Source organism: Mixophyes fleayi, chromosome 4 (assembly GCF_038048845.1).
Source record: "Mixophyes fleayi isolate aMixFle1 chromosome 4, aMixFle1.hap1, whole genome shotgun sequence".
Classification (NCBI taxonomy): domain Eukaryota; kingdom Metazoa; phylum Chordata; class Amphibia; order Anura; family Limnodynastidae; genus Mixophyes; species Mixophyes fleayi.
The window spans coordinates 233,201,975-233,228,707 of record NC_134405.1 but is presented as its reverse complement, the minus strand read 5'-3'; the positions used below and the strand labels follow the sequence as shown (position 1 = coordinate 233,228,707).

General features: G+C 39.3%; 1 protein-coding gene across 2 annotated transcripts; it reads right to left on the bottom strand.

Moving 5' to 3' along the window:
• Positions 1 to 1,274: 1,274 nt before the first annotated feature.
• On the bottom strand, positions 1,275 to 22,372 carry DYRK2 (dual specificity tyrosine phosphorylation regulated kinase 2). 2 transcript variants are annotated; one of them, XM_075209488.1, is made up of 3 exons: positions 22,060 to 22,372; positions 7,207 to 7,331; positions 1,275 to 5,937 (listed from the first exon to the last, which is right to left on the bottom strand). In XM_075209488.1, exons 1-3 carry the CDS (start codon positions 22,061 to 22,063, stop codon positions 4,348 to 4,350), a joined length of 1,719 nt encoding a protein of 572 aa, XP_075065589.1. In that variant the 5' UTR covers positions 22,064 to 22,372; the 3' UTR covers positions 1,275 to 4,347. The 2 variants fall into 2 exon arrangements, with proteins under 2 accessions (XP_075065589.1, XP_075065588.1); XM_075209487.1 differs by lacking the exon at positions 22,060 to 22,372 and adding an exon at positions 8,049 to 8,541.
• Between the last annotated feature and the right edge of the window lie 4,361 nt (positions 22,373 to 26,733).

Genomic DNA, 26,733 nt, shown 5'->3' with positions numbered 1-26,733 from the left:
CGGGTGCTCCAGTTTCTTCCCACACTCCAAAAATATATTAGTAGGTTAACTGGCTGCTATCAAAATTGACCCTAGTCTCTTTGTCTGTCTGTATGTTAGGGAATTTAGACTGTAAGCTCCAATGGGGCAGGGACTGATGTGAATGAATTCTCTGTACAGCGCTGCGGAATCAGTGGCGCTATATAAATTAATGATGATTATTGTTGTTTTTCCTATCAATATAGTGTCTACTCCCTCTGCCCAATGAGTACATGCTTTTTAAAAGAGCAACCACTAGATTGTAAGGTCTCTCAAAAGCGAGGACCTCCCTACCCTTGTTTTCCATGTCTGCAGTGATTTAGTCTACCTTGTATTTTCCTGCTGTATGCATGCTTGATTTTCACCACTGCCGAGTCTTACCAATTATACATTTTACTACTTTAGTGATAGAGCAGGTCCCTGTGTGTTTGTGCGTTTCCCCATTATGTGTGTATGTATATAGTACATAGGAGAGGTGGGGGTCTAAGAGTAGATATGTTTGTAATACCTTCTAGTAAAATACAAAGATATAGTATCTAAAATTAAGGCTAAACTTAATTTAATTCTATTGAATTTCCTACAGCTTGAGAGGCTAGGTGGTCCGAGCCATTCAGTTACGTTTTCTAAAGGAGTATGATCTGTATGTGTAATAGACCTTAAAGTGCACATCCATAAGACACCACTTGCTATGTGTACTGTGTTTTAAAACAAAGTGTGGAGATATGTTTCATGGGGGGACGTTTGCTTACATGCTAGACGTAGAGCTCCAGGAATTTTCTGTAGACCTCTGGCGCTCTGATAATTCCCATGGCCTTTATTGCATATTAAAATACATAAAATCTAAACTATGCATCCCACCTCAGATGTACTTGGCAAGGTATGGATTCAGATTTAAGGTGCAAGATTAATTTCTTGATCCATATTTCTCATTGTATCTTTGTATAGAGTTACTATTTGTAACATTATAAAATGAGTTTGCTCTAAGGCACTCTGTACTTTTACATTTGAAGGGAACATACGGACAGAGAGATAGATCAGGTCAGCACAATAGATATGTTCAGCAAGACACACCAGAAATAACCGATCGGATTTGAGCAGCAAACACCAATAAACCTGTTTTTCATTTTTAGCCATGAGACAATAGTTTATTACTACATAAGTCAACCCCTGTTAGAGATAGATGCAAACCATCATCGATCTGCTCAATATAGGATTTTCCCAGCGGTTCTTTAGGACATTACAAATAAATAAAGGCATAAAAGAGACATACATTTTTTTATTCTGAAATGATCTCTGGCCACGACAATAAAATTTTACAAATATTCACTAGAAATTTGTACTTCTGTCATTTGCTGTACAATACATACAGTATTATAAAACTGGCCACTGATTCTAGTCCACTAGAACATAGCCAATGTAATGTGGAGACAGCAGCATCTCACAGAAAATGTACACAAAATATACACAAGTCCACATTCAATCCAAGTATTTCACATATTATCAGTACACACAATTGCAGCATATTACAGTTACGTCTAAGATGTTGCTCAAGAAGCGAAGAGACAGGCTAAACCTGTGGTTCTTAATCATGAGCTTGAGCTCCATTCCCAAAGGAGTATGTTTCCCAGACATCCTATCAAAAGCATGAGTGTATTATTTAGTATCGGACTCATTCTAAGAGAGTCATGTGACTTTTATTTCACCCGATTCAGAAAACACACACCGTTTGGGATGCAGGAGGACAGGATTAAGAAGCCTGGTCAAGACAACTGCAGCGGTTTTGTGAGCATTCACATATAAATATTTCAGAACCAAAATGTCTGCCTAGACGTAAAAAGCTTCAAGATGAGAAGGACTCACATTATCATCTTTATGATAAAATATGTAATTGGGCTATGCTGCAATCTATTGAGAAGTATTGTTTTGCTGGAGCCCTTATTAAAAAACAAAAACACAAAAAGGTAATAGATTGGTTACATGTCTTCTACTTCTCTCTTTTGGTTACCGTATAGCCCAATTATAAGAATATATGCACTCCAAAATCATACATGAAATGAGGCTCAAAATGCCTTGCACCTAGTAAATGTTCCTGGCTGTTTTCACCAAGCCAAGCTATTATAAAAGGAATGCACTTTGGCTTTTACCAAATGCCCTGGGATTGAACGCACTACAAAAATTAAAACAGTTTCAGGTAATTAATACAAAATGAGTTTCCACTAAGCATAACAAAACATTGTACAAAAAAAAAAGTATTGGTGTACAAATGCAGGTAGCCAGGAAATCATGTAGTACCTGTTGTTTAACCCCCATAGCTCCCTTAAACCTTCAAATTCATGGAAGTATTTTCCAGCAGTGTGATTGGTCAGCAATAAAACAATACCACTGTTATAGTTGCTTGTAAGGCCTCTAAGCAAGGTAGATATTTTAAGACAAGTAGCGTTAATCTGTAATATAAATGCCTTCATCGCTTCCCATTTAGAGTGAAACATGAAGCCAAAACATGGCGTTAACAAAAAGGCACATTGTTCACAAAGGGCACAATTTATTCCTGTAATGTTAATATTTAGGACTGTGGTTGTTAAACAGTTGAACAGCAATACACTTATGTGTTAGGCAAGCCCCGATGGGTGCATGAAACCAAGCCAAATGAGACTGCAACCAAAGAAACAGCAACATATTGTGCCACCAGTACTGCTGTAAATAGGCAAGATGTCCCTTGACAAAGGAACCTGTGAGACACAATATTGTTTCCAGGACAACACACAGCAGCTCAGCCACCAGAGCCCTTAAAGTAATAAAGTTACACTCAACATTACAAAACGACTCAGTGAAAAGAGTAACTGCAAAGTCAGAAAATACAAGTATGTGTTTGAGGATTTCCATATCAATTCACTGTAATCTAACAGCAAACTGAGAAAATGTAATTCAAGAAAACATTAGGGTGTGTTCACGTTGTAGTTAACCCTTACTAGGTTAAAGGTTTCCGGCACAAACTACAGAGATTTATTAAAAAAAATAAAAATAGATGACAAAGTGCATTCAATGCCCCGTGAGCATAGGAAGCATACAACATATTAATAGGCTCATCATTAACTTATATTTTAAAATATATAGTTGTAATGCTGTCCAAATCAATGTTGGTCAGCAACTTAATTTTCCACCAAACACAATGTAAAAAGTTACCAGTGTGGATATTTTAGAATGTTAAATATGTAAGAATTGCCTGCTATAATAAATACATTTCTATATTTAGAGGATAGACATTCTTCATACTTTAGTTCTTAGCTCTAGAACAATGTATAAACACTTTTCTGTGAAAAGATTATTACAACCACTGTAACACGTGTGTTGAAATACATTTGACTGTGCCAGTTTTTAGAAGAAAAATTGGAAAAACAGCAGGATGTTTTAGCTGCATTAGGGGACCATGCTTTAAGTGTCGCTAGAAACTATAAATGTTAAAATGTCTGTAAGTGTTTACAGTGTTATTAGAAATTGTTAACAGTCCAACACTGCTCTTGGTAGCATTAAAATATTAAAAATTCTGACACTCCTTAGAAATTATATTAAAAATTACTATTTTCAATAATCCTTCATCTAGGCATTTTTAATATGTTTTGCTTAGAGTACCCAGGGCCACAACTTGGTGATTTCAGTTATCAATTTTTTTTTTACATCTCAAATATACATATTTTGTACTCTCACTGTTTAAGTGTGCTAAATAAAGTAATATTTAGCTTTTTCTGGTGTTAAATGACGCAGCTTAACACCAGAATTTCACTACTTAGGTGTGTAATTGTACCCGCTACCTGTCCACTTTTGTAGATACTCCCAAGTTATTAACATGCTCAAAATAGGTTTGGCATACTGTAAAGAATGCCAAATAAATGATGCATGAATACTAAGTGTGTGCAAAGATGCAGTCACAACGTGCAACTCTTCAGTGTGCAGTAAACAAAAACAAACTTTGGAGCCAGTTTTCCATAGCACATAAATCATTACTTTTTAAAAGTAATTAATGGTGGCTAAAATGTCTGTCACCAATAACTTATGTTTAACAGTCAAGCAATAGTCAGTGGCCAGCCACTGATGTTGACACTTTATAAGCAAAGCCAATTATAAATGATAAAATATATAAAAAATAAAAACCTTAAAGCATCGTCCCCATTGTTTAAATACAAAATTTCATTCTTACTAAAAAGAAGAAAAACAAAGCACAATTGCTGCACAGATAAAATTGTTGTTATAAACAGAAAAATTAAAAATATTCTGAATTTCAGCTGTATGCATAAGGCTCAGCAAGGTGTTGAAAGAAAAATGTTCATAAAATCAGCTAACCAACTTTGGCAACACTGTTCTTTGCTGAATATTTCCATTGGCGTCAGTCATTTGGGACAAATTGGTTCTTAGTTTTACAGCTGAGCCTGATGTGGGAGGTAACTTAGAAATGGATGTTATAGCACCAGAGCTTTTGGATGAAGTCTTTTCCCCAGTCGGAGGCTTTGGCAAACGTCTACGTAGCCAAGGATGTCGTAAAGCTTGGCTGGGTGTCATGCGCAGAGTAGGATCCCATTCTAAACATTGTGTCAGAAAATCAAGAAACAGGGGATCATCACAGCCTTTCAAAGCAGTTACCCAGTCCCTACTCCCAGGGGGACCTCGTAATTTTCCTCTTCTAGAACGACCACCATTCAGTACCACAGATCCATCCGACAGGGTTGTAACAGTGCAATAACGAGGATAGCCTTTAGAGCTGATAAAATTCTTGCCTCGTTTTGAAGAATCAAGTAGCTTTTGGGATGGCATCCCCAATAACTCAATCATACATGCTAATTGATCACCTTCATCTTCTCCAGGTAAGAGTGGATAGCCAGTCAATAGTTCTGCTAGAATACAACCCAAGCTCCACATGTCAATCGGCATACCATAGCGAACACCAAGAATTACCTCTGGAGCTCGATAAAAGCGTGACTGTATATACGTGTAAACACGCTGATGCTCATAACAGCTGGAACCAAAATCAATGACTTTTATGCCACTTCTACCCTGTTGCTTTAATAAAATATTCTCCGGCTTGAGGTCACAGTGGATTATTCTGTTTTTGTGCAAAGCATCCAAGCACTGTAAAATTGAGTGCGCAAATTTGCGGACTAAAGGCAGGCTGAAGCCCTGAAACTTGTTCTTCTTTATCAGTTCATAGAGGTTCATGCTCAGCAACTCAAACGTCATGCAGATATGATTGCGGAATGTAAAGTTCTCCAACATGTGGATGACATTCATGGTGTTATCTTTGTCCTGCTTTTTTAGGTGCTCTAGAATTCGTATTTCTTCTGCAGCTTGTCGATGAAAACGTTTTTCATTTCTAACCATTTTTAAAGCCACATGCTGATGGAGCTTGTGGTCATAGGCCTTCACGACTTGGCCAAAACTTCCTTTCCCAATAACCTTGAGAACTTCATAACGGTATGCAATGTGATCATGCGGAACTTGCACATATGAGCCCTGGTCATCATCGTAGCCACCATTATTTGAGCCACCGATCACACCTTGGCGTTTCTTTGCATTGGGACCCAAAAAAAATATTTCAGGATAATTGAAAATTTCATGGTGCTCAAAACCAGTCAGTTTTTGCATGTATTGCTTCATTGCTTGTTCTGGGGATAGCGAAGATGACTTTGATTTAGTTGTCCCATCTGCAGATTTCAAAGAGCTAGAACTTCCTTGTCTCCGGTGTGTGCTTTCTAGCTGTCTGTCCGAAACAACGGGTAATCCAGTTTTACCAACAGTGGTCAGCCCGTTTGGCTGTGTGGTCAGGACAGTTCTTTTGTTGCTGTTCTCCTCATACAGCTGCTGCACCTGAATCTGACCATGGCTGCCAATGAGCACATGTTCATTCATAGTGTGCTTATTGCACCCAATCTGAAAGAGAGAGATGTAAAATAAGATGAACAAAAATTAAGAACATTGAACGGTATTAAGATGTTTCGAAACCATCCAATATATGAATAAGAGATAAACAGAAATGGGAAAGCACCTCTATGTTGTTTACATTTAAGCCAGCACTTTGGGTTAATGGTGTTCTTCGTTTTTTGTTACAACAAAAAAAACACTCTTCCGAAGTAACAAATGGTGAAGACGTGTTGACAAGTAACAAGGTGAACAATAAAATATAACTGAATACAAAGGAAGCCATTAAAAATCTAAAACTTAGCTCTGCCTTTAGAAATGGGAAACTGCAAGAGGCGGTAGGAAAAACTCCCCACAACAAAAGGGTAATTGCATGACTTATGAAAAACGTAAGTAACTAAAAAAATTCTCATTAGCACAAAGACTAATACAAATATAGCATTAGAGACAGGTATCAACATTGTTCTCTACAAGAACATATCTGGAAATATTACAATATTGAGTAGCTGTCAGCCACCTGCCCTTTCAATACACCATGCATTCAGCAGCTGTTATACACTAAAAACTAGAAACAAGCTGTTTGTGTAGAGCAGCCATAACATAGACTGCACCTAAACTAGCACAGGAATAACTAAACTCTCCTTTCTCTCATGAGCAAAACAGGAGAAATTGTACGTATAAAAGAACATTTGGTATTAATGTGTCTGGTTTTAAAAAGGGTTCATGCAAGATTACACAGTTCTATACATAACTGCATTGGAGAGACTGTGCTTCTTCTGTAACGAAAACATTCTGGTATGTATTACTTAACAGGTGTCGAGAGCTGCATATACATGAATCAACTATGTAAAGAAAATAACAAATATGCATGTATAAGAGTAGAATAGAAATAATATGTTAGTAATGTGGTTATTACATTAGCATTGAAAGTTAAATGCAATAACATGCTCTCTAATGCAGACAGATTCTCACAATATAAACATGTTAAAACAGGAGAACATACCTGACAAATAAACATTTATATTAATATTTATTTTTTTTCCTAAGAAAATGACAAACAAAATGATTAACCATACGAAAACAACCCTGTTAGCCTTCCCCAGCACTGCTCCACTGATATGAAATAGAGACTAAAATGGTGCTTGGCTGTCACCCTGACTGTACCTTGCACATTTATTTCTATTAATACCAATCACTTGGCTAAATTTGGAAGACAAGGAGACTGTTAAGACACAAATGTTTGGGGAATGTGACAGAAAACAAACACATTCATAATTTTACCGTGTGCCCTGGGTTGCTGGTTCTGAGGGGTGGCAACGATACAGGTGATGGTGGTCCTGTCCCGGCTGTAGATCCTGGTAACGCCGGAGATGGCTGCAATTGACTAGTACCTTCACTCCCTCTGCCTAAAGCACAAGAGACATAAACCATATTTCAATAATAATTGAATATGTGTCTTGGACACACACTATCCACAATCTAATCAATCTGCTTCATTCTGTAACACTGGCTTTTGTAGTGAAAGCAGTAAGTATACAGGGTTCAAGAGAATAGACACATTAGCCATAGATGGTCATGGTAGTCCAGTCAGAGAGCTCAGACTAAACAATCTGCAATGTAAAAGATGCCATTATCAGGATAAACCCATGATCCAAGATTAGCCAACCACTAAATGCCAATGGAAGATTAAGCAAACAGGATTTCCAAGTCAGACAGCATTTTATTTGCAAGTATGCTGTCTCGGTCTGCCTCATCCACTGAACCCCCCACCCCTGACAGGCTTTCAATGATTCATTTCCCTCAATTACAGGGATTGTGAGTGTCCAGTCTAGTACACCCATACACAGGCTGCCAGCAGTCTTTCAGGGACAGTTAGAGAAATGACAGAACAAAGATGGGGGACGGAACTTAACCCTGGTAATGTGTGGGAGGCCTGGAGCACGTTACCAACATGTCAGAGGCTGTATGTACCAGCAGCAGAGGAAGACACAAGTCAGGAGCCCCACGGACATCTGGCTCCTGCAACTGGGAACAACGTGTCTCCGAGGAGGACAAATAGATCCCTCACACACATGGCAGTGATATCACCACCGTGCACCCTCCTCTCCGGGCTCTGCTCTTACCGGCCGGGTGTACCGTGCCAGCCGCACAGGGTTTCCTCGTTAACATGGCGGCTGAGCAGGGAGAGGCCAGCGGGGAGTAGTGACCTGATCTCCGGATTCGGGCTGTAGATCCCCCACCGTCTCCACTACCTCTGCTCCCCGATCAGAGCGGCAGCGCCCCGGCATCCCCAGGCTCGTCACTCTCACACAGCAGGCATACCCGCTGCCTCCTCCGCTCCCAGGCGAACTCCCAAGGGGTCGTTGTCGGGGGAAGCAGGCTGGGACACAGACCCCACCCACCGTACTGTGAGCCCACCCACTGGTCTCACCGACACACAGACCGTGTACCGGGCAGGACCGGAGGGAATGATGACAAGCCCGGGCTAGCCTGTCTGATGCTGCGCCGGGCGGCGGTCACCCGGTCTGGTGGGAAGGAGGAGGAGCCGCGTCTCCAGGTGACCAACAGCTCGCAAGCGGCTGGGGCGTTGCTAAGCAGCGAACTGACACTCTATTCACTTCCATAAACACACAGAGAAGACGTGTGGGAGGGTGTTTCTTTAAAAAAAAAAACAAAAAAAAAACCGATGTACAGGTTAAACAGATCTTACCATCCAGAGGAAGAGACGTAACGAATAAAGTCTTGGTATAGAAGTTTCCATATAGACAAGGGCGGGCACGACAAACGTGAATTAACAAGCTGTTGTCGGTTTTGTGGCCGCTTGGTGACAGGAGTCTGGCGCTGTGATTGGTGCTCGATGTGGAAGTCATGCACGAAACGTGGAGTAGAGAGAGGGGTCCAGGGCAGTGGGAGCAGTTTTTTTCTACACAATTTGTATTAATACTCCACATAAAACAGGTATTATTCCTCAGAAATCATCAGTTAATCCAAAGTACCTTAGTAACAAGTGTGTGAAAAATATACTCTGCATGGGTGAGATGTTTTTGAATATATAACATTTTTTAATTTTGCTATAATTATTTTTTTTCTGGCATGTCAGCTAGCACGCTGGAGCCGTCATTTGTTTTAGTATGTGGAAGCTTATTCTACTCACCTCTATCAGTCATTGGATTGCAGAAGTTGCTGGTAATTACTATTGTTTCAGATTAATAAAACTGAACAAAACTTGCATCAATGACTAGTGGTCACAGGGCGATATTCATCTACTGGAAAAATACAGTGTATAAACTGAGGGATTAGTGTGTGTGAAAATGGCCTACGGCAGTCTGCTGAGGTTATATTTGTCAATAGTATATTTAGTACTACCATAATTTTGAAACCGAAAACCAGGGAATTTGCGTGACTTGACAATAGATCACTTCAATTAAGCCACATAATGCATCCTTTTAGACACCAGATAAGTAAAACAGTCATAGGAACCTGTTGCTTCTGTGAATGTAATACATCAAAGTTTGTTATACATGGAATATATATCACCACTATATTACCAGTTTGTAGGATATATATTTATCCCTCATGGTAGCCCATACAAACTGGACACACACATTGTGATTTGACTGGCCAATTTTACCATATTTGCTGACATTGTACAGTGTATTGGCCAGCTCAATGTACTCTCAGTGAATGTTCAGTCATCTGACTTAGGCCCCTATTTATCAATGTGCAGCGATAAAATTCTGTTTATCGCAGCAATAGAAGACCTATTATCGTCACATTTTACCATTAAAATTTCAGTTGCTTAGTAATACACAGTTGCTTAATGATACCCAACTGACCGGCAATAGTGGCTGACAGTGGTGAAGCTGAACTTAACACTTCACTAGGCCAGCGTGGTAGAATATGCGCTTCCGTAACATGCACTTTGGAAATGGAAGCCTGGACTTGGGCTACCAGTTCCACTTTCACAAAAACAAGTTAAGTATTGCGACACTGCCACATTTCAGGTGATGCACACATGGACACCTTCTTTCTTTTACTTTGCTTTTTATTGTCAGGATGGCAAAGTAATTCATAACATAAAGTTTACACACACTTTCCTTGTGACCCTAACGCTAGAATAACCAAGACCAGCTCCCTAGACACCGGCCACTGTCTAGTGTCGGTCTCCCGTACAATAACTCAAAGAAGCTAAACCCTGTTATGGCTTGAGGTACTTCACAGATGGCAAACATTAAATATGACATAAGAGTGGTCCAATCTTTTTTTCCTGCGCCATGGCTTTAATGAGCGGTTAACGCGCTGCACTAAGCCGTCCATTTGTCGATGGTACACAGAAGTGTGAAAAGCCATCAACCCTAACAACTAGCATGTGTCCTTCACCAGCTTGGACATGAACAGGGTGTCCTGGTCAGTGGGAATTACCTCGAGAATTCCCAAACATGTGAACATCAATAGAAGTTCCATAGTTATGGTACTGAATGCTATGTTCCATAGGGGAACTGTCTCTGAATTTCGGGTCGCATAGTCAAGCACTTCTAATATATATTGGTGCCCACGAGCAGGTATCTTGCATTTTATGGACAGCACGGTGGCTTAATGGCTAGCACCTTTGCCTCACAGCACTGGGGTCATGAGTTCAATTCCCGACCATGGCTTTATCTCTGTGAAGTTTGTATGTTCTCCCCATGTTTGCATGGATTTCCTCCGAATACTCCAGTTTCCTTCCACACTCCAAAAAACATAATGGTAGGTTAATTGGCTAATATTAAACTGACCTTAATGTGTGTGTGTGTGTGTGTGTGTGTGTATGTGTATGTGTGTATGTTAGCGAATTTAGACTGTAAGCTCCAATGGGGCAGGCAGGGCCTGATGTGAGCTAGTTCTCTGTACAGCACTGCGGAATTAGTGTCACTATTTAAGTAGCTGATGATGATGATATCTCCAGTGACACCACAAGAACCATAGCCATCCATTCAAAGGGGACTTGTATTATCGGTATTGGTATGGGTTTGGGACAGGTTCTCTGACAAATGGGACATGAATGACAATATCTTTTCACTACCATGTGTAAACAGGGCAAGCAAAATCTGAGCAGAACTCGTTCCCGTGTTTTATCCTCCCCCAGTGTCCCCCACAGACATGTGTATGTGCTGCTTTTAACACCAGAGGTACATTAACCTGAGGAACCATGAACTGTTCTACCTTTTAGCCCTGTACAATACCAACTTTATACAGAAAGGGGCATATTCAATTCCGATCCCGATTCGCGGGATCGCGCCGGAACGGCCGCGAACCTAATCCGCGGTACCGCAATAACGTGGATTTTCGTTCGCAGCCCATAGGGCTGCCAGACCTATTATTTGTATTTCAGCAATGACAATTAGCAATGGAGCTCTCCTCTTTGTGTTTTACTTATATAACACAGTACAATGTGACTGCAGATTTAGAAGACCAAGCCTGCCAGACCTATTATTTGTATTTCAGCAATGACAATTAGCAATGGAGCTCTCCTCTTTGTGTTTTACTTATATAACACAGTACAATGTGACTGCAGATTTAGAAGACCAAGCCTGCCAGACCTATTATTTGTATTTCATCAATGACAATTAGCAATGGAGCTCTCCTCTTAGTGTTTTACTTATATAACACAGCACAATGTGACTGCAGATTTAGAAGACCAAGCCTGCCAGACCTGTTATGTTTATTTCAGCTATGACAATAAGCAGTGGAGCAATGGAGCTTTCCTGAATGTCGCTGGAGACTTTGAAGAACACTGCTACCCCTCCTCTTTCTGTTCTACCTATGACGCTGTCCAACTGCACTAGAGACTGCCAAGAACTGTGTTACCCCTTGTGTGTCCCTCTGTGAAATGGCGCTGGATCGCCGTGAAATACAAATAATAGGTCTGGCAGGCTTGGTTTTCTAAATCTGCAGTCACATTGTACTGTGTTATATAGGTAACATACAAAGAGGAGAGCTCCATTGCTACTTGTCATTGCTGAAATACAAATAATAGGTCTGGCAGGCTTGGTCTTCTAAATCTGCAATCACATTGTACTGTGTTATATAAGTAAAACACAAAGAGGAGAGCTCCATTGCTAATTGTAACATAGTAACATAGTTGATGAGGTTGACAAAAGACACCAGTCCATCAAGTTGTCATTGCTGAAATAGAAATAATAGGGCTGGCAGGCCCGGTCTTCTAAATCTGCAGTCACATTGTGCTCTGTTATATAGATAAAACACAAAGAGGAGAGCTCCATTGCTAATTGTCATTGCTGAAATAGAAATAATAGGGTTGGTAGTGTTGTTCTAAATCTGCAGTCACATTGTACTGTGTTATCAAAATGGATTCACAGCAGTACATAGAAGACCAGGAGCACCAAGCAGCTGCTGGCACCAGTCATGATGATAGTAATCCCTCTACATCATCTGCTAAAGCCTATGTTAAAGTTCATAGTGTTTTTAAGTCAGGGAAACAAAAATGTAAAAAAACACCTTTTACCTTGGTCAAGAAAAAAAGACCTGTAATCCAGGCAAAGTTATCTACAGAAAAAAATAAAATTGCCAACATGACATTCTACACACGCAGTGGCAAGGAAAGAATGAAGCCTTCGCCTTTCTCTATGAGTACTAGTTCTGCAACTGTCACTGAGGCACTGTCACTTCTTGTAAGGTCAGTCATGACCAAGCAAGACCTTGTCATTCAGACTCCAAAAGTGGTGTTCAAATACTTTTACGTGTAAAAGCCGAGCTGGAAGAAAACAGGCATTAGAGGAAAATGTATGTTCAAATTCAGAAATGACACAAATCCCTGAGGAGAGTCTATCCACGTGTGCTATGTCTAAGCCTGACCTGTCTGATAGTGTACCCATAAAGAAGGCCCCTTTCAGCATTTCTGCAGATGTGTGCATGAACAGCCCAAGTGTAGCCGGTGATACACAAATTGAGGATGCCACTTTGGAATTGCAACAGGATGAGGGGGATATTTGTGTAGCTGACGTGGGCGCTAATGAGGATGTTGATGAGGATGATGTTGTTTGTGTAAGTCCTGCCCCAGTGGAAGTAGTTCTTGCATGTGATAAGAAGAAGGCCATTGTCATGCCTGGGCATAAAACCAAAAAATCCACCTCTTATGTGTGGAATTATTTTTACCCAAAACCTGACAACAGTTGTCTAGCCATTTGTAGTATTTGTAAAGGCACAGTAATGTAAGCAAGAATGTCTAAATAGACGTGTATATGTATTACCTTCCACTTTGCTGCTGTTTCATCAGTATTGCACAAAGTGTTTGTAATCTGCACTTTACGTCATAGGTACCTAACTATATTATAATTTTTGGGGAATTGGGGCTGATTCAAAGCTCAGTGATGAACTTGCTTTTTGCTGTGAATTACAATGGCTCTTTTTAGTGCATTGTCTGGCACCCTGGATTGGTCTGGGTCTGATAAAAGCACGCATCCCGGGGGGAGGGTCAGCGCTCGTCGCCATGTATTAGCTGTAGAATTACCACAGTTATCCAAGGAATGGGTGGAGCAATCAAATGAACCATAACTGATTTCATGATCCAAGGACAATTCCATCTTGCACCACTTTTCTTTTCTGCCACTGCTGTGTGGCAATGTTTCCTAGATGTGCTATGAACTGCCGTGTGTTTGAGTAATTGCTCTGTCGCTTAGCATCCAGCCAGGTTGCTGCAGTCTTTGTTTGAAAGTGTATGAAAATAATATTGTGACCTGTGAGATGGTCAAAATTGACTGCAAATTACTTGAAATTAGTGTTATTGAGGTTAATAATAGTGTAGGGGGAAAAAAGCAAAATTACGTGATTTTAGGGATTTTAGAAAAAAATAGGGATCCAAACCCAAAACCAAAACACGCAGGGGCAATTTTGCCAAAATCAAAACACGAAGTTAATCCACATCCAAAACCAAATGCAAAACCAAAACACGGGGGTCAGTGAACATCTCTATTTAGAAGTGGCGGTATGGAGATTTAGAATTGACTGTAGGGATATTTAGAAGTGGCTGTATGGACATTTAGAAGTGGCGGTATGGACATTTAGAAGTGACTGTATGGACAATTAGAAGTGGCGGTATGGACATTTAGAAGTGGCTGAATGGACATTTAGAAGTGGCTGTATGGACATTTAGTTGTGGCGGTATGGACATTTAGAAGTGGCGGTATGGACATTTAGAAGTGGCGGTATGGACAATTAGAAGTGGCGGTATGGACATTTAGAAGTGGCTGAATGGACATTTAGAAGTGGCTGTATGGACATTTAGATGTGGCGGTATGGATATTTAGAAGTGGCGGTATGGACATTTAGAAGTGGCTGTATGGAAAATTAGAAGTGGCGGTATGGACATTTAGAAGTGGCTGTATGGACATTTAGAAGTGGCTGTATGGACATTTAGAAGTGGCTGTATGGACAATTAGAAGTGGCGGTATGGACATTTAGAAGTGGCTGTATGGACATTTAGAAGTGGCTGAATGGACATTTAGAAGTGGCTGTATGGACATTTAGAAGTGGCTGTATGGACATTTTGAAGTGGCTGTATGGACATTTAGAAGTGGCTGTATGAACATTTAGATGTGGCGGTATGGACATTTAGAAGTGGCAGTATGGACATTTAGAGCTGGCTGTATGGACAATTAGAAGTGGCGGTATGGACATTTAGAAGTGGCTGTATGGACATTTAGATGTGGCTGTATGGACATTTAGATGTGGCGGTATGGACATTTAGAAGTGGCTGAATGGACATTTAGAAGTGGCTGTATGGACATTTAGTTGTGGCGGTATGGACAATTAGAAGTGGTGGTATGGACATTTAGAAGTGGCTGAATGGACATTTAGAAGTGGCTGTATGGACATTTAGATGTGGCGGTATGGATATTTAGAAGTGGCGGTATGGACATTTAGAAGTGGCTGTATGGACAATTAGAAGTGGCGGTATGGACATTTAGAAGTGGCTGTATGGACAATTAGAAGTGGCGGTATGGACATTTAGATGTGGTGGTATGGACATTTAGAAGTGGCGGAATGGACATTTAGAAGTGGCTGTATGGAGATTTAGAAGTGGCTGTATGGACATTTAGAAGTGGCTGTATGGAGATTTAGAAGTGGCTGTATGGACATTTTGAAGTGGCTGTATGGACATTTAGAAGTGGCTGTATGAACATTTAGATGTGGCGGTATGGACATTTAGAACTGGCGGTATGGACATTTAGAACTGGCGGCATAGAAAATGTAAGTAAATGGAATTTGATAGTTCTGCAGTGAAAGAATTGGTGGTATGGCATACCACTTTATACACCCTCACTTCGAATACTGATTACATAAAAAGTTAAGATGCCCCTGCCCAAATGAGCCACATATCTCAAAATATATGTTACAAGTACAACGTTGCGAAATAGATTTTTAGTATCGTAAACAATGTGTATGAATATGGATTGCTACCAATTTAAGTGATGCTCATTATTAAGGATTAGAGGGAATCTGGAGGATCATTTGAAACAATATTTATTGTTTGATCCATTGTGAAATTTACAGAATTGTGTTATGTTATGTTAAATTAATTCTAAAAATGATACTTGAGCCCATAACAAATTAGGCAATTTTAAGTGAGTAGGTATACTTTTTGTTGTCTTCAAATAGGGTCATAGCACCTACTGTATTCATTCTTCTTCTGCTCACATGTGTGTACCCTGTGGTGAAGTGGGAAGAGTTAGAGCAACCTTTAGTCAATCAAATCAACATTTTTTTTAATTATGTCTTTTAATTAAAACATTTTATACATAGCAAAAACAAGGGGGGGGGAGAACCCCCAAAAGGAACAATCACAAGATACAATAAGATGCAATCAGATTATACATAACCTTTAACAATTAAACTGGCTATACATGCTTGAGAACAGGCTATGATGTATAGATTGGCTTTATATTAAACATCTAGGAATAAGATTATTCAGATTTATGACAGGAATAGTAAACAGTTTGGATTATACTCATGGCTGCCAATTCTCTTTTTCGTGAAGAAATAAAGGAAGCTATGAAATCTGCACCTTGTGGTCTATACAAGGTTCTCTGTGGGGTTAGTGAATAATTAAGATGGCTAACAAGTCAAGTGCATGGTACACCCATGGACAAGTGTCACTTGATATGTACAGCAATATACTGATACACCAAAACAAGTTGTCAGAGTGTTCTTCAAGTTAATCAGTCATCATTAAACCACATTGAATATATATGCGCTTTACAGTGGATAACAGGCAATTACTAGGCACCCCATGAGATCCTCACCCATCTACTTCCTCCGTGGACTGCAGAACCACAGTGTCATTAACCAAGGCCACCCATTTACTAAAGTAAATACTATCTTGCCATCCATGTCCTTGCAGTGATAACCTTAGATACTGTAAGCAAATGAAATACATAATGAAAAACAAACTTGCCAAGACTATTTTTTAGAATAAATTCAAATATGTATATTCTTTTGCTTTTCTGGGGTGTGCCCACACCTCTTCTGCATATACAGACACCCAGAATGTCTGTATTTCAGGGCATTCCCATAGCAGGTGCCAAAATTATTCTATTTCATCCCCACATTTTGGACGATAACTATAACCATTTTATGCAGTGTGTGGGTTGTACAGTCTGTGAAGATACAAATACATTTTTATGGAATTTAACAGCTAATATGGCATCTTTGGTATGCCCCAGCATAAAATGACACTCCTCTTCTGATACTAGACCAAGGTCATCTTCCCATTTGCTTGTTAAGTTTGTCAGACCTTCAAATGCTATATGAGGCAATACAGAGGAGTATAGAGTTGAAAGTGCCTTTCATGAGCCCATGAAATAATAATAGTTTTAAATGGATTGTTACAGAGTAGGGGTCCATTGCTGCCATAGTGGACTCCTAGAGCATGGTGCAGCTGTAGGTAACTATAGAATAGTCAGGTATTTTGAATTCAGTCCTCAGTTACTCAAATGTTGTGTAATCTCCAGTTGAGGTAATTAAAACCCCATTCACACTGCCTCAAAAACCCGGGTTATAGTAACCAGTAATCACTGCTTTACTTGTTTCATGTTCTCAATCAAAAACCTTTTAAGTAAAATAAAATATTGCCGGGGAAGCCCAGACAACCCAGGTGGAGGCTCAGTGTGAGCGGGTCCAGGTCTAATTCTCAGGTCGGATGACCCGAGAATTAGACCCGGGTCTTTTGGAGGGTTATTCCCGGGTCCGACCCGGTTAGCCTCCAGTGTTTTTGAACCCGGTTCTCACCGAAAGCTATTGTAAAATTAAAAAACAATAAACAAAAAAAAACATCACAAGAGGAGCCAATCAAAGCTTCTTTTGTGATGTTGCCAGGGAGACCCGGGCAGACCCATGTTCAGTGTGAACACGGTCTACCCGAGTATTTGCCGGGGTCCTGCACTGTCACCTGGCAATATCCTGGTTCCTAAAACCAGGATATTGCCAGGGCGGCAGTATGAAAGTGGTATAATATGGAGTAAGAGAGTAATGAAGCAGTAGGTATAATTATAACAAAGTTTATGACAAGCATGAAATATAGAGTTATGTTTGACACTTTCTGGTATGGATTAGGCATGTTGTAAAAGGAGTGAAATCTATTTCTACCTTCCTTTGACCTCGCTTGTCAACAAAAATAAGGACACTTTATTATGTAGCTATTAAACCACTCGTGCTATAATGGGAGAATTATATTTGTTGTTTAGTTTAGCAATGCCAAAAGAGGGATGTTGCATAAGAAACAAAAATCATAGTAATCTAAACCCCAAATACGTGACTGGAAAAATGAAATCAGAACAAAATAATAGCATTAACCCTGCATGTATTTTAGCTTAGAATTGTTTAGAAACTAAGCAAGAATGTTTCCATTTGATCTACAGGCACGGGATGTGTTTGGGACTTAAGGTTTTCTAAAGGATGGTTTCTTCAATAATTTGGAGGATCAGACCTAAAATATACTAAACAAAGATTAAAATGTCCCTATTTTCCCACACATCCCATGGCTTTCCCCTCCTCATTGAATTGTGTAGCAGAGCTTTTCATAGTAAGTGTAGCAAGAGAAAACTTGGTTATCACCTCTGTATATGTCAATAATTCAGCAATAATTAACTTTTTTTACTTCATCTTTCAACCAGGTCTGCATAATGGGTTATCTGATAACTGTTTCATACCTATATTACTCATATTCACATTTATCTTTAGAAGACTGATTACGAAATAAACATTCTAATGCTACGAAGTATTTTACATAAGCTTACATCTCCCATTTCATTTTAGTCCTTTATGTACAATAATTCATTATACACACTTGTTTTGTAGCTAAAGGATACTTTCATGTTATGACAGATGGTGGTGGTTTGATATGCCAGAGTAATGACCTTGGCACCAGTGTACACACCATCTGATTAATGAATGTGCCAAAGGCTGTCTGTTTCTCACCAGTGCATTTACTAACCAGTAGGTACTCTGGCAAATGAGAAATCCACTGAGAAAATGTAAATTGAATGTACTACACTATTATGTGTTGGGATGGGATTCCATGCAAAGCAGGAACTTGTTGCATGGAAATTATGATGGTAAGTGCTAGTCAATAGCTGATGTTTGTTATAGGGAAAATAATTTTGCAACATTCTCAAATATACATTTATATTTTCCGTATGTTCAGTTATATTAACAATAACATTGTAACAATGCTAGATCGGTTTCCCTTAGCTACTAAAGCTATGTGTAGTGCTCCTTTGTATATAGCACTTTGTTTTCTCAATTGCTATTATTTCTTGAGCCAGATCTACTATGACGGTGGCACGCTACTAGTAATTAGTCTTTACACAAAAGGCATCTAATGAATTGCAGCTGTCACACAGTCACTTGTGTTGCAGCAGTGGCACAGTTGCCTGTCATTTCACATTGTCTATTTGTGCTCATGCAGCGCTCGGAAACTAATCTATGTACATATTTTTGTTCACTGCAGTATGTGCCAGGACACAAGCCAACATATGTGCAATGATGTGATTGAGCTTCGGCGTTCCTGCAACCCTCTATTTTTCCTGAGCCTGATTATAGCGTACCTCCCAATATTGTAAAAAGCAAAATCAAGACAAAGTGAGCTCAATTCATCCAAATAATTACCAGCTCTCCAAAACCACACCCACATTTGTGTGAAGCCATGCCCACTTTCAAAAACGCCACACCTCATTGATGGTCTGAGATAGTAACAGAATCATTATCTAGAATTGTAGTAAAGTCAAAAGCAAACATCATAAAAAATTGGGTTGTGAGATACAAAATCAGAATCCAAAAGTCCAAAGCAAGGGTCAGGGAGGACTGCAAACAGACAGAGTCAATACACAGAAATCAATTCAGGAAGGTGCACTCAGGTGTTAGCTGTAAAAAACAGTATTAGAACTACAGGCCTGGTCTCAAATAGGTACAATTACATCTGTCTCAATAGATTTTCACTCAGTGGTCAATGTTATGGCAGAGAGACATTGACCACAATTACAAATCACATGCAGTATGCCCACAATGCACATAGAGACCATCCCAGCATTTTGCTTTCTATGGCTTCTGAATAATGTATGTTGGGCCAGAATGGCATTATTGTTATGCAGTATGTATTTTTTATATTGTACTGTATTTTGTGGGTGTATATAATGGTTCCAATACAGGATTAAAATGAATGTGAGCTATAACTTGAACGTACCTGTATTATATTTTGCATTTGTAATTTCTCATTATTGCGAACACAGCCCATCACTCGCCAGATTCTGGATTCAGTGCTGCCAATTACCCATGACCAGCCATGCAGATGCTCCAGCTGCCAATCTGGGTACAGGTGCTATATGCCTTTATAAGTCCAGGACACATATAATGTCCATGATAGGTTCTATGAGGTTCTTGGGTGCTCTGTTAGTCATGATTCTTATGGTGTTTTGACCCTGTCTGAATTTTGGTCTTGCCTAACTGGCAGCCCTGACGTTGACTTTGGATGTGGACTATTCGCATTGATACTGTTTTGTTGCTGTATCTGCCAGACTTTTGCTGAACCTGGTCTGATATTGACCTCACCTTCTGTGTATCTGAATTTAGGTCCAGTTTAATTCCTGCAGGGTACCAGACCTGTATTTCTTGGGAATAAACACCTCTGACTTGTGCATAATCGGGCATTCCTTGCTGAATGCATGAGCTGCTTAAATGAGCTTCAATGGGTGGAGAGAGCACATTTAGTGGGGAATTTCTGGATTTATAGGGGGAACATAGATTTTGTCTGCTTTTGTCCAGCAAATTTACTTGATATTTAAAGTTGCTTGAAGTTGTTGGGGATTGTAGCTGACCTATCCCTTTAATGGACCTTTTGCATCAAATAAGCACACTTTATATGGGAATGAAAATATTTGGGGGACATTTTACCAATGTAATAAATCATTCAAATATATGATAGTTAACACATGTAATAAAAACAGTTATGATATCCTCTCATTTTCATGAATTAAGACATAAGTAAGACTCAATTCAGTGGTATTTTAGAAGACAAATGTGAAAGTTGAATTGAATGTATAAAATATTGTCCCAAATGGAAATGCACTATACTGCTAGTGATTGGTGCTTGCTAAATCTGAGGGTGGATTGCAATTGGAACCCACTTCAATTCACTGCCGACCCCTGCAAACAATTGATGAGCTTCACTGTAGGGAACCCATAGATCGCAGCCCTCAGAACTAGGCTTATTATGCAACCAATCTTCAGACTTTTCAGCATCTCCACACACACGTAGATTCACATCTAGTTTGCAGAGTCATCTGTTGTGGGAAGAAAGTAAGTGTGCAGCTTTATGTGCGCTGGACAGACCATGTTGATTCCTAAATGAGGTCAACCGGAGGCTAAATACATACAGTAGGGAGTTGGCTGGGGGCAGGTCGGCATCTGCCCCCCAGGCCAGTCCCATAGTGGGCTACCTTAGGCTGGGTCACTCGGCCACCTGCATTTTTTTCCTTTAAAAAATTAATAATAGATTGCTGAGTCGAATGTGTTGCCCTTCGGGCTAAAAGTTGCCAGCCCTCCCCTGCATACAGTATATTTGTAGATCATCTTATGCATAGAGACCTGGGGGTAAATGTATCAAGCTGAGAGTTTTCTTGCGGGTTTGAAAAGTGGAGATGTTGCCTATAGCAACCAATCAGATTCTAGCTGTCATTTTGTAAAATGTACTAAATAAATGATAGATAAAATCTGATTGGTTTTTCAAACCTGCCGAAAAACTCTCAGCTTGATACATTTACCCCCTGGAATCATACTTCTGTATTTGGCATATATAATAAATAGCAAGGAACGTAGCTTTCATGAATAAGGCAAAATTCATGTTACATGGGTGACACAATTTTCTTTCAAAATAATGGTAAATGTACATTTTAGAAAGCTATAGAAATACTCCATGAACTGAAACTTGCCCCCAAGTCAAAGGTGCAGAAAGTAGTATAACCATAATAAACAGTGGGGAAATAAGTAATTTGATTTTCAAATATGCATTTATTCCGAAAAATAACACAAATGAATGTGTTCTTAGGCAAGATTGCCTTTAAAATTGAAATAAAGTAATTACAAAATAGACTGAACCTTACTTATTGTGCCACAATCAAATCAAATGTAATGAATTGATCACATGTTATCTTGTTCATTAAAAAGGTATATGCATTTTACAACAATGGAATTTCCAATATAACTTACAAGAGATACATCTTCAAACCATAGCAGATGACAATATTTCTTCTACAGACAATGGAGTATATGAAAAAAATACTAGCCACTTGCATATAATGACATGCTAATATTAAATCTTACTGCACCTTCTAATCGCATTTTAAATTACCCCTTGTGTTTTTTCACATCATAGCATTTCAGCACAAATTAGAATGCACCCTTTTCCATTTGATACACTACATAGCACTATATTATTATATAACATGATTTCTCTGTTGCAAAAGCTTTGAAATACTAAAGCGATATTCAAAATATTAGTACACAGTATAATATATACTAAAATTAGACAGGTTATATTAGAAAGTCTTCTCACGCTATAATTGAAGGGAAGGTTGTACTTACCCATAATTATTGCTGCTTATTTGCTGTGCTGTTTGTTAGGAAAAATATCTTCAAGAGAGTATCACTCAGGGTTGAAAACATAGTACAAACGTGGTGGTTCTATTTAAAGTCTTGTTCTTGCTCTCCTGTTGCTGTATTGTAATTAACAGGAACACTGCTGCTCGCTGACAAGTTTAGCAGAAGTAAACAAGGAACAAATAGTCAGGTTCCTGTTGCTTCTGCATGGGAGTAGATAAGTATTTGTACCTATAGTTTACTGTGAGACAGATGGAGTGTTTCATGGAGGAATGGAGATGTCACAGTAGCTGTCTTCTGAGAGAGAGAACACAAGGAGTGGGAGTTCATCAGTATGTTGAGGGTAGAAGTAGGATATTTTTCCATACTCCACAGCACAGACAGGAATCAAATGTCTTGCATAGTCAACATTTACTTTCTATGGGAAACATGCCAGGATTAAATTCCAGGACTAGATGTGCAGTAGTATTTCATTTTAATTCTTAAGAAAATGGAATGAATGAAAAGACATGGGTAGAATATCATCCTTTTAGATGCTTAAATGTTTGACTAACTCTTACATTAAATTTACTATTTTCCAATCATCTTAAACAAGACTGATAGCAGTGATTGGTTAAAAAGTTTGGTTAATGGTAATCTTAAATGTATATTATCTGTACCCTTTGAATTCTCATATATTATTGATGTCACTCATCCTATCTGATTAATCTGTCTAGCAAAGCATATCTCAGCTGTAAACTTGTTGTTGTTTGGCTCAACACCCAGTTCTGTAGGCAATTTCCACCCATATTAAGGCTCAAGTTGCAGATATAGTCATTCAGGTGCTGGGCCAAATGCCCAGACTGCACAGCCAAAACAGTACAGTCTAACATACAGTCATGGCCAAAAGTTTTGAGAATGACACATATATTGTTTTTCACAAAGCTTGCTGCTTCAGTGTTTTTAGACCTTTGTGTCATATGTTGCTATGGTATACTGAAGTAAAATTACAAGCATTTCATAAGTGTCAAAAGCTTTTATTGACAATTGCATTAAGTTTATGCAAAGAGTCAATAGTTGCAGTGTTGACTCTTTTTTTTGAAGACCTCTGCAATTTCGCCCTGGCATGCTGTCAATGAACTTCTGGGCCACATACTGACTGATGGACGCGCATTCTTGCCTAATCAATGCTTGGAGTTTGTCAGAATTTGTGGGTTTTTGTTTGTCCAACAGCCCCTTGAGGATTGACCACAAGTTCTCAATGGGATTATGGTCTGGGGAGTTTCCTGGCCATGGACCCAAAATGTTGATGTTTTGATCCCGAGCCACTTAGTTATCACTTTGCCTTATGGCAAGGCGCTCCATCATGCTGAAAAAGGCATTGCTCATCACCAAACTGTTCTTGGATAGTTGAGAGAAGTTGCTTTATTCATGGTTGTGATCTTAGGCAAAATTGTGAGTGACCCCAATCCCTTGGCTGAGAAGCAACCCCACACATGAATGGTCTCAGAATTTTTTACTGTTGGCATGACACAGGACTGATGGTAGCGCTCACCTTTCCTTCTCCGGACAAGAATTTTTCCAGATGCCCCAAACAATCTGAAAGGGGATTCATTATAGAAATTGACTTAACCCAGTCCTTAGCAGTATAGTTCCTGTACCTTTTGCAGAATATCAGTCTGTCCCTGATGTTTTTCCTGGAGAGAAGTGGCTTCTTTGCTGACCTTCTTGACACCAGGCCATCCTCCAAAAGCCTTTGCTTCACTATGCATGCAGATGCACACACACCTACCTGCCTGCTGCCATTCCTGAGCAAGCTTTGCACTGGTGGTGCCTTGATCCCGCAGCTGAATTAACTTTAGGAGACGGTCCTGGCACTTTCTGGACGTTCTTGGTTGCCCTGAAGCCTTCTTCACAACTATTGAACGAGATTCCTTGAAGTTCTTCAATACATGGTTGATTTAGGTGCAATCTTACTAGTCCTTGTCTGTGAAGCCCGTTTTGTGCAAAGCATTGATGACTGCACGTGTTTCCTTACAGATAATCATGGTTAACAGAGAAAGAACAATGATTACAAGCACCACCCTCATTTTAAAGCTTCCAGTCTGTTATTCTAACTCAATCAGCACGGCAGATTGATCTCCAGCCTTGTCCTCGTCAACACTCTCACCTGTGTTAACGAGATAATCACTGACCTGATGTCAGCTGATCCTTTTGTGGCAGGGCTGAAATGCAGTGGAAATGTTGTTTTTGGGATAAAGTTCACTGTCATGGCAATGAGTGACTTTGAAATTAATTGCAATTCATCTGATTACTCTTCATGACATTCTGGAGTATATGCAAATTGCCATCATAAAAACTGAGGCAGCAGACTTTGTGAAAAATAATATTTGTGTAATTCTCAAAACTTTTGGCCATGAATGTACATTGTAAACTTTTATGCTGGTTGAAGAAACCTAGCCAAAGAAGTGCAAAAAAATCACATGTATAAACCCAAATAGTCTGCCATAAAGATAAAAACTCTGCCACAGTAAGGATAAGATTATGTAATACATATGAAATTACAATACATCTAAGAACAGGATAATGCGATAAAGGTAAAACCACAGTTTGAATGGTGTTCTTTCTCGCTTAGCCACATAGTAAAATATTTTCTATATGCCATAAAATAGCTTTAAAGGACAACACTAAAAAGAAGTTGCATTAATCCAGAACACGAATGTCCCTTCTATTCATGTAGAATGTCCCATAAGTTGTTTAATGGTATAATAACTTTCATAGACCATTACTAAAATTAATAAATATTTCCGGAACCAGAATTATATGTAACATCCAACATAGGCTTTTTGGATAGTTATCCAAAATAAACCAGAAACCAATGGATGAAATATAAATGTAGTCAGAGGCATGCCAAAGGCCGTGATGGGCAGCACAGGTTTAATGTCAGGAAACAAGCCAATGTGAAGGTAAGATGTACATGAGAGGCCAAGATTCCTCTTCTAGACCGCAGTCCTTCCAGTTCACCTGTAAATCTTGGAATACAAAATTTGCTTTACTCAAACTCCTGTTGTTCAGGAAGCTGAATATTATTATGTAGTTACCAACAGTCCCAATTATTTTGATTGTTTAGGGAAATACCTAAACAATCAAGGCGTGGCCCGGTGGAAAAGTTGGATTGCCTCACTGGAAATGGGCATGATATTTAACCCATAATAATACACAGATAGATATTTAACTTTCTGTGAGAACAGTGTAAGAATGCTGGTTCCAGAGACTGAAAGTTAGCAGTTTGGAGCTCTCATGCCACTTCCTATTTCCAATAAACCATGGTCATCCATTTCTATAGACTCCATAGTAGAGATGATTCACTTCACCATATGAGTGGTTGTGGACGACTTCAGCAAGATTGCCTATGTATCTCTACCTGGTCTGCCCTCAGCTAAGGAGCTGGCCTCCTTATTTATCCAATACATCTTCAGATTACATGGAATTACCACCAACATTATATCTGACCATGAGTCACAATTCATAGCAAGGTTCTGGAGATCATTGAGCTCAACCCTTGGTGTGGAATTTAATTTTTTATCTGCCTATCACCCTCAGAACAATGGACAGACCTAGAGAGTCAATCAAGTTGAGGGATAAGTTATGGCTTTCTACAAAAATTCTTTGACTTCAGCAGCCTTCTAATAAATATTGGGCCCAAATTCATTGGTCCATTCAAATATTCTGTTTAAATATGTCTGCGATGTTATTTTGTGGAACTTTAGTTTGTCTAAAAGTGTATGGTATGAAAAATAGAGAAAATTGAGAAAAGATTTTCATGAATTGCAGTTGGTATGCCACTTGTAATTCAATATTTTTATTTTATTCATTTTTTAAAGAGCAAGCCCACTGCAATCTTTGTGTACATGACCTCTGAACTGGGCATTGTCTGGTGAGGCTGTATACAAACATAATAGTTATATGAAATGTTTAACAAACCGTATAGAGTTTGCTCATTTTTAAGTAGGAGACAGGTTACTTTTGTTTTCGTTTAGCCTTTGTTATTACACTAACTGTGGGTAATAACAAACCTGTTTTAAATAAGAGAATACTCTGAACTTGCAAGAATAACAGTTAAAAGAGGTGATACACTTTTGGGCTATCTCAGGGCCGTCTTTCCCATTGGGCACAATGGGCAAATGCCCGGGGGGCCCTGCAGCCCAGGGGGGCCCGTCGGAGGAAGCAAAAAAAAAAAAAACCTGAAAAAAAAAGAAGAAAATACTTACCGTGCTGTCAGCTGGCGATCTGGCTCCCTCCCTGGTCTCCTCCTCCGTCGCGCTCGCAGTGCATGTCGGGCGTGACGTCATCATGCCCGCCCGACATCCATTGCGACATCATTTGTCCATATCTCTAATATCACTGTAACATACCCCTTATAAATATTATCCGGCTTTACTAAATATGAGGGCCTAATAGGAGTATAATCTTGATGAGACATACATATTCTGCTATGTGTCTGAGTATATCTAGGAGTACTTAGTCATTATATCTAATTTACATTTAATATATTTAATATATGTAATGTCTCATCTTTGACTTAATATATACTTTTCGGCCGATACGTTCCAAGGTCTAACTACACTTTAATGTCTCTTCTCTATACTTTTCATCACTTTATGTTTTTTAATATTTCAC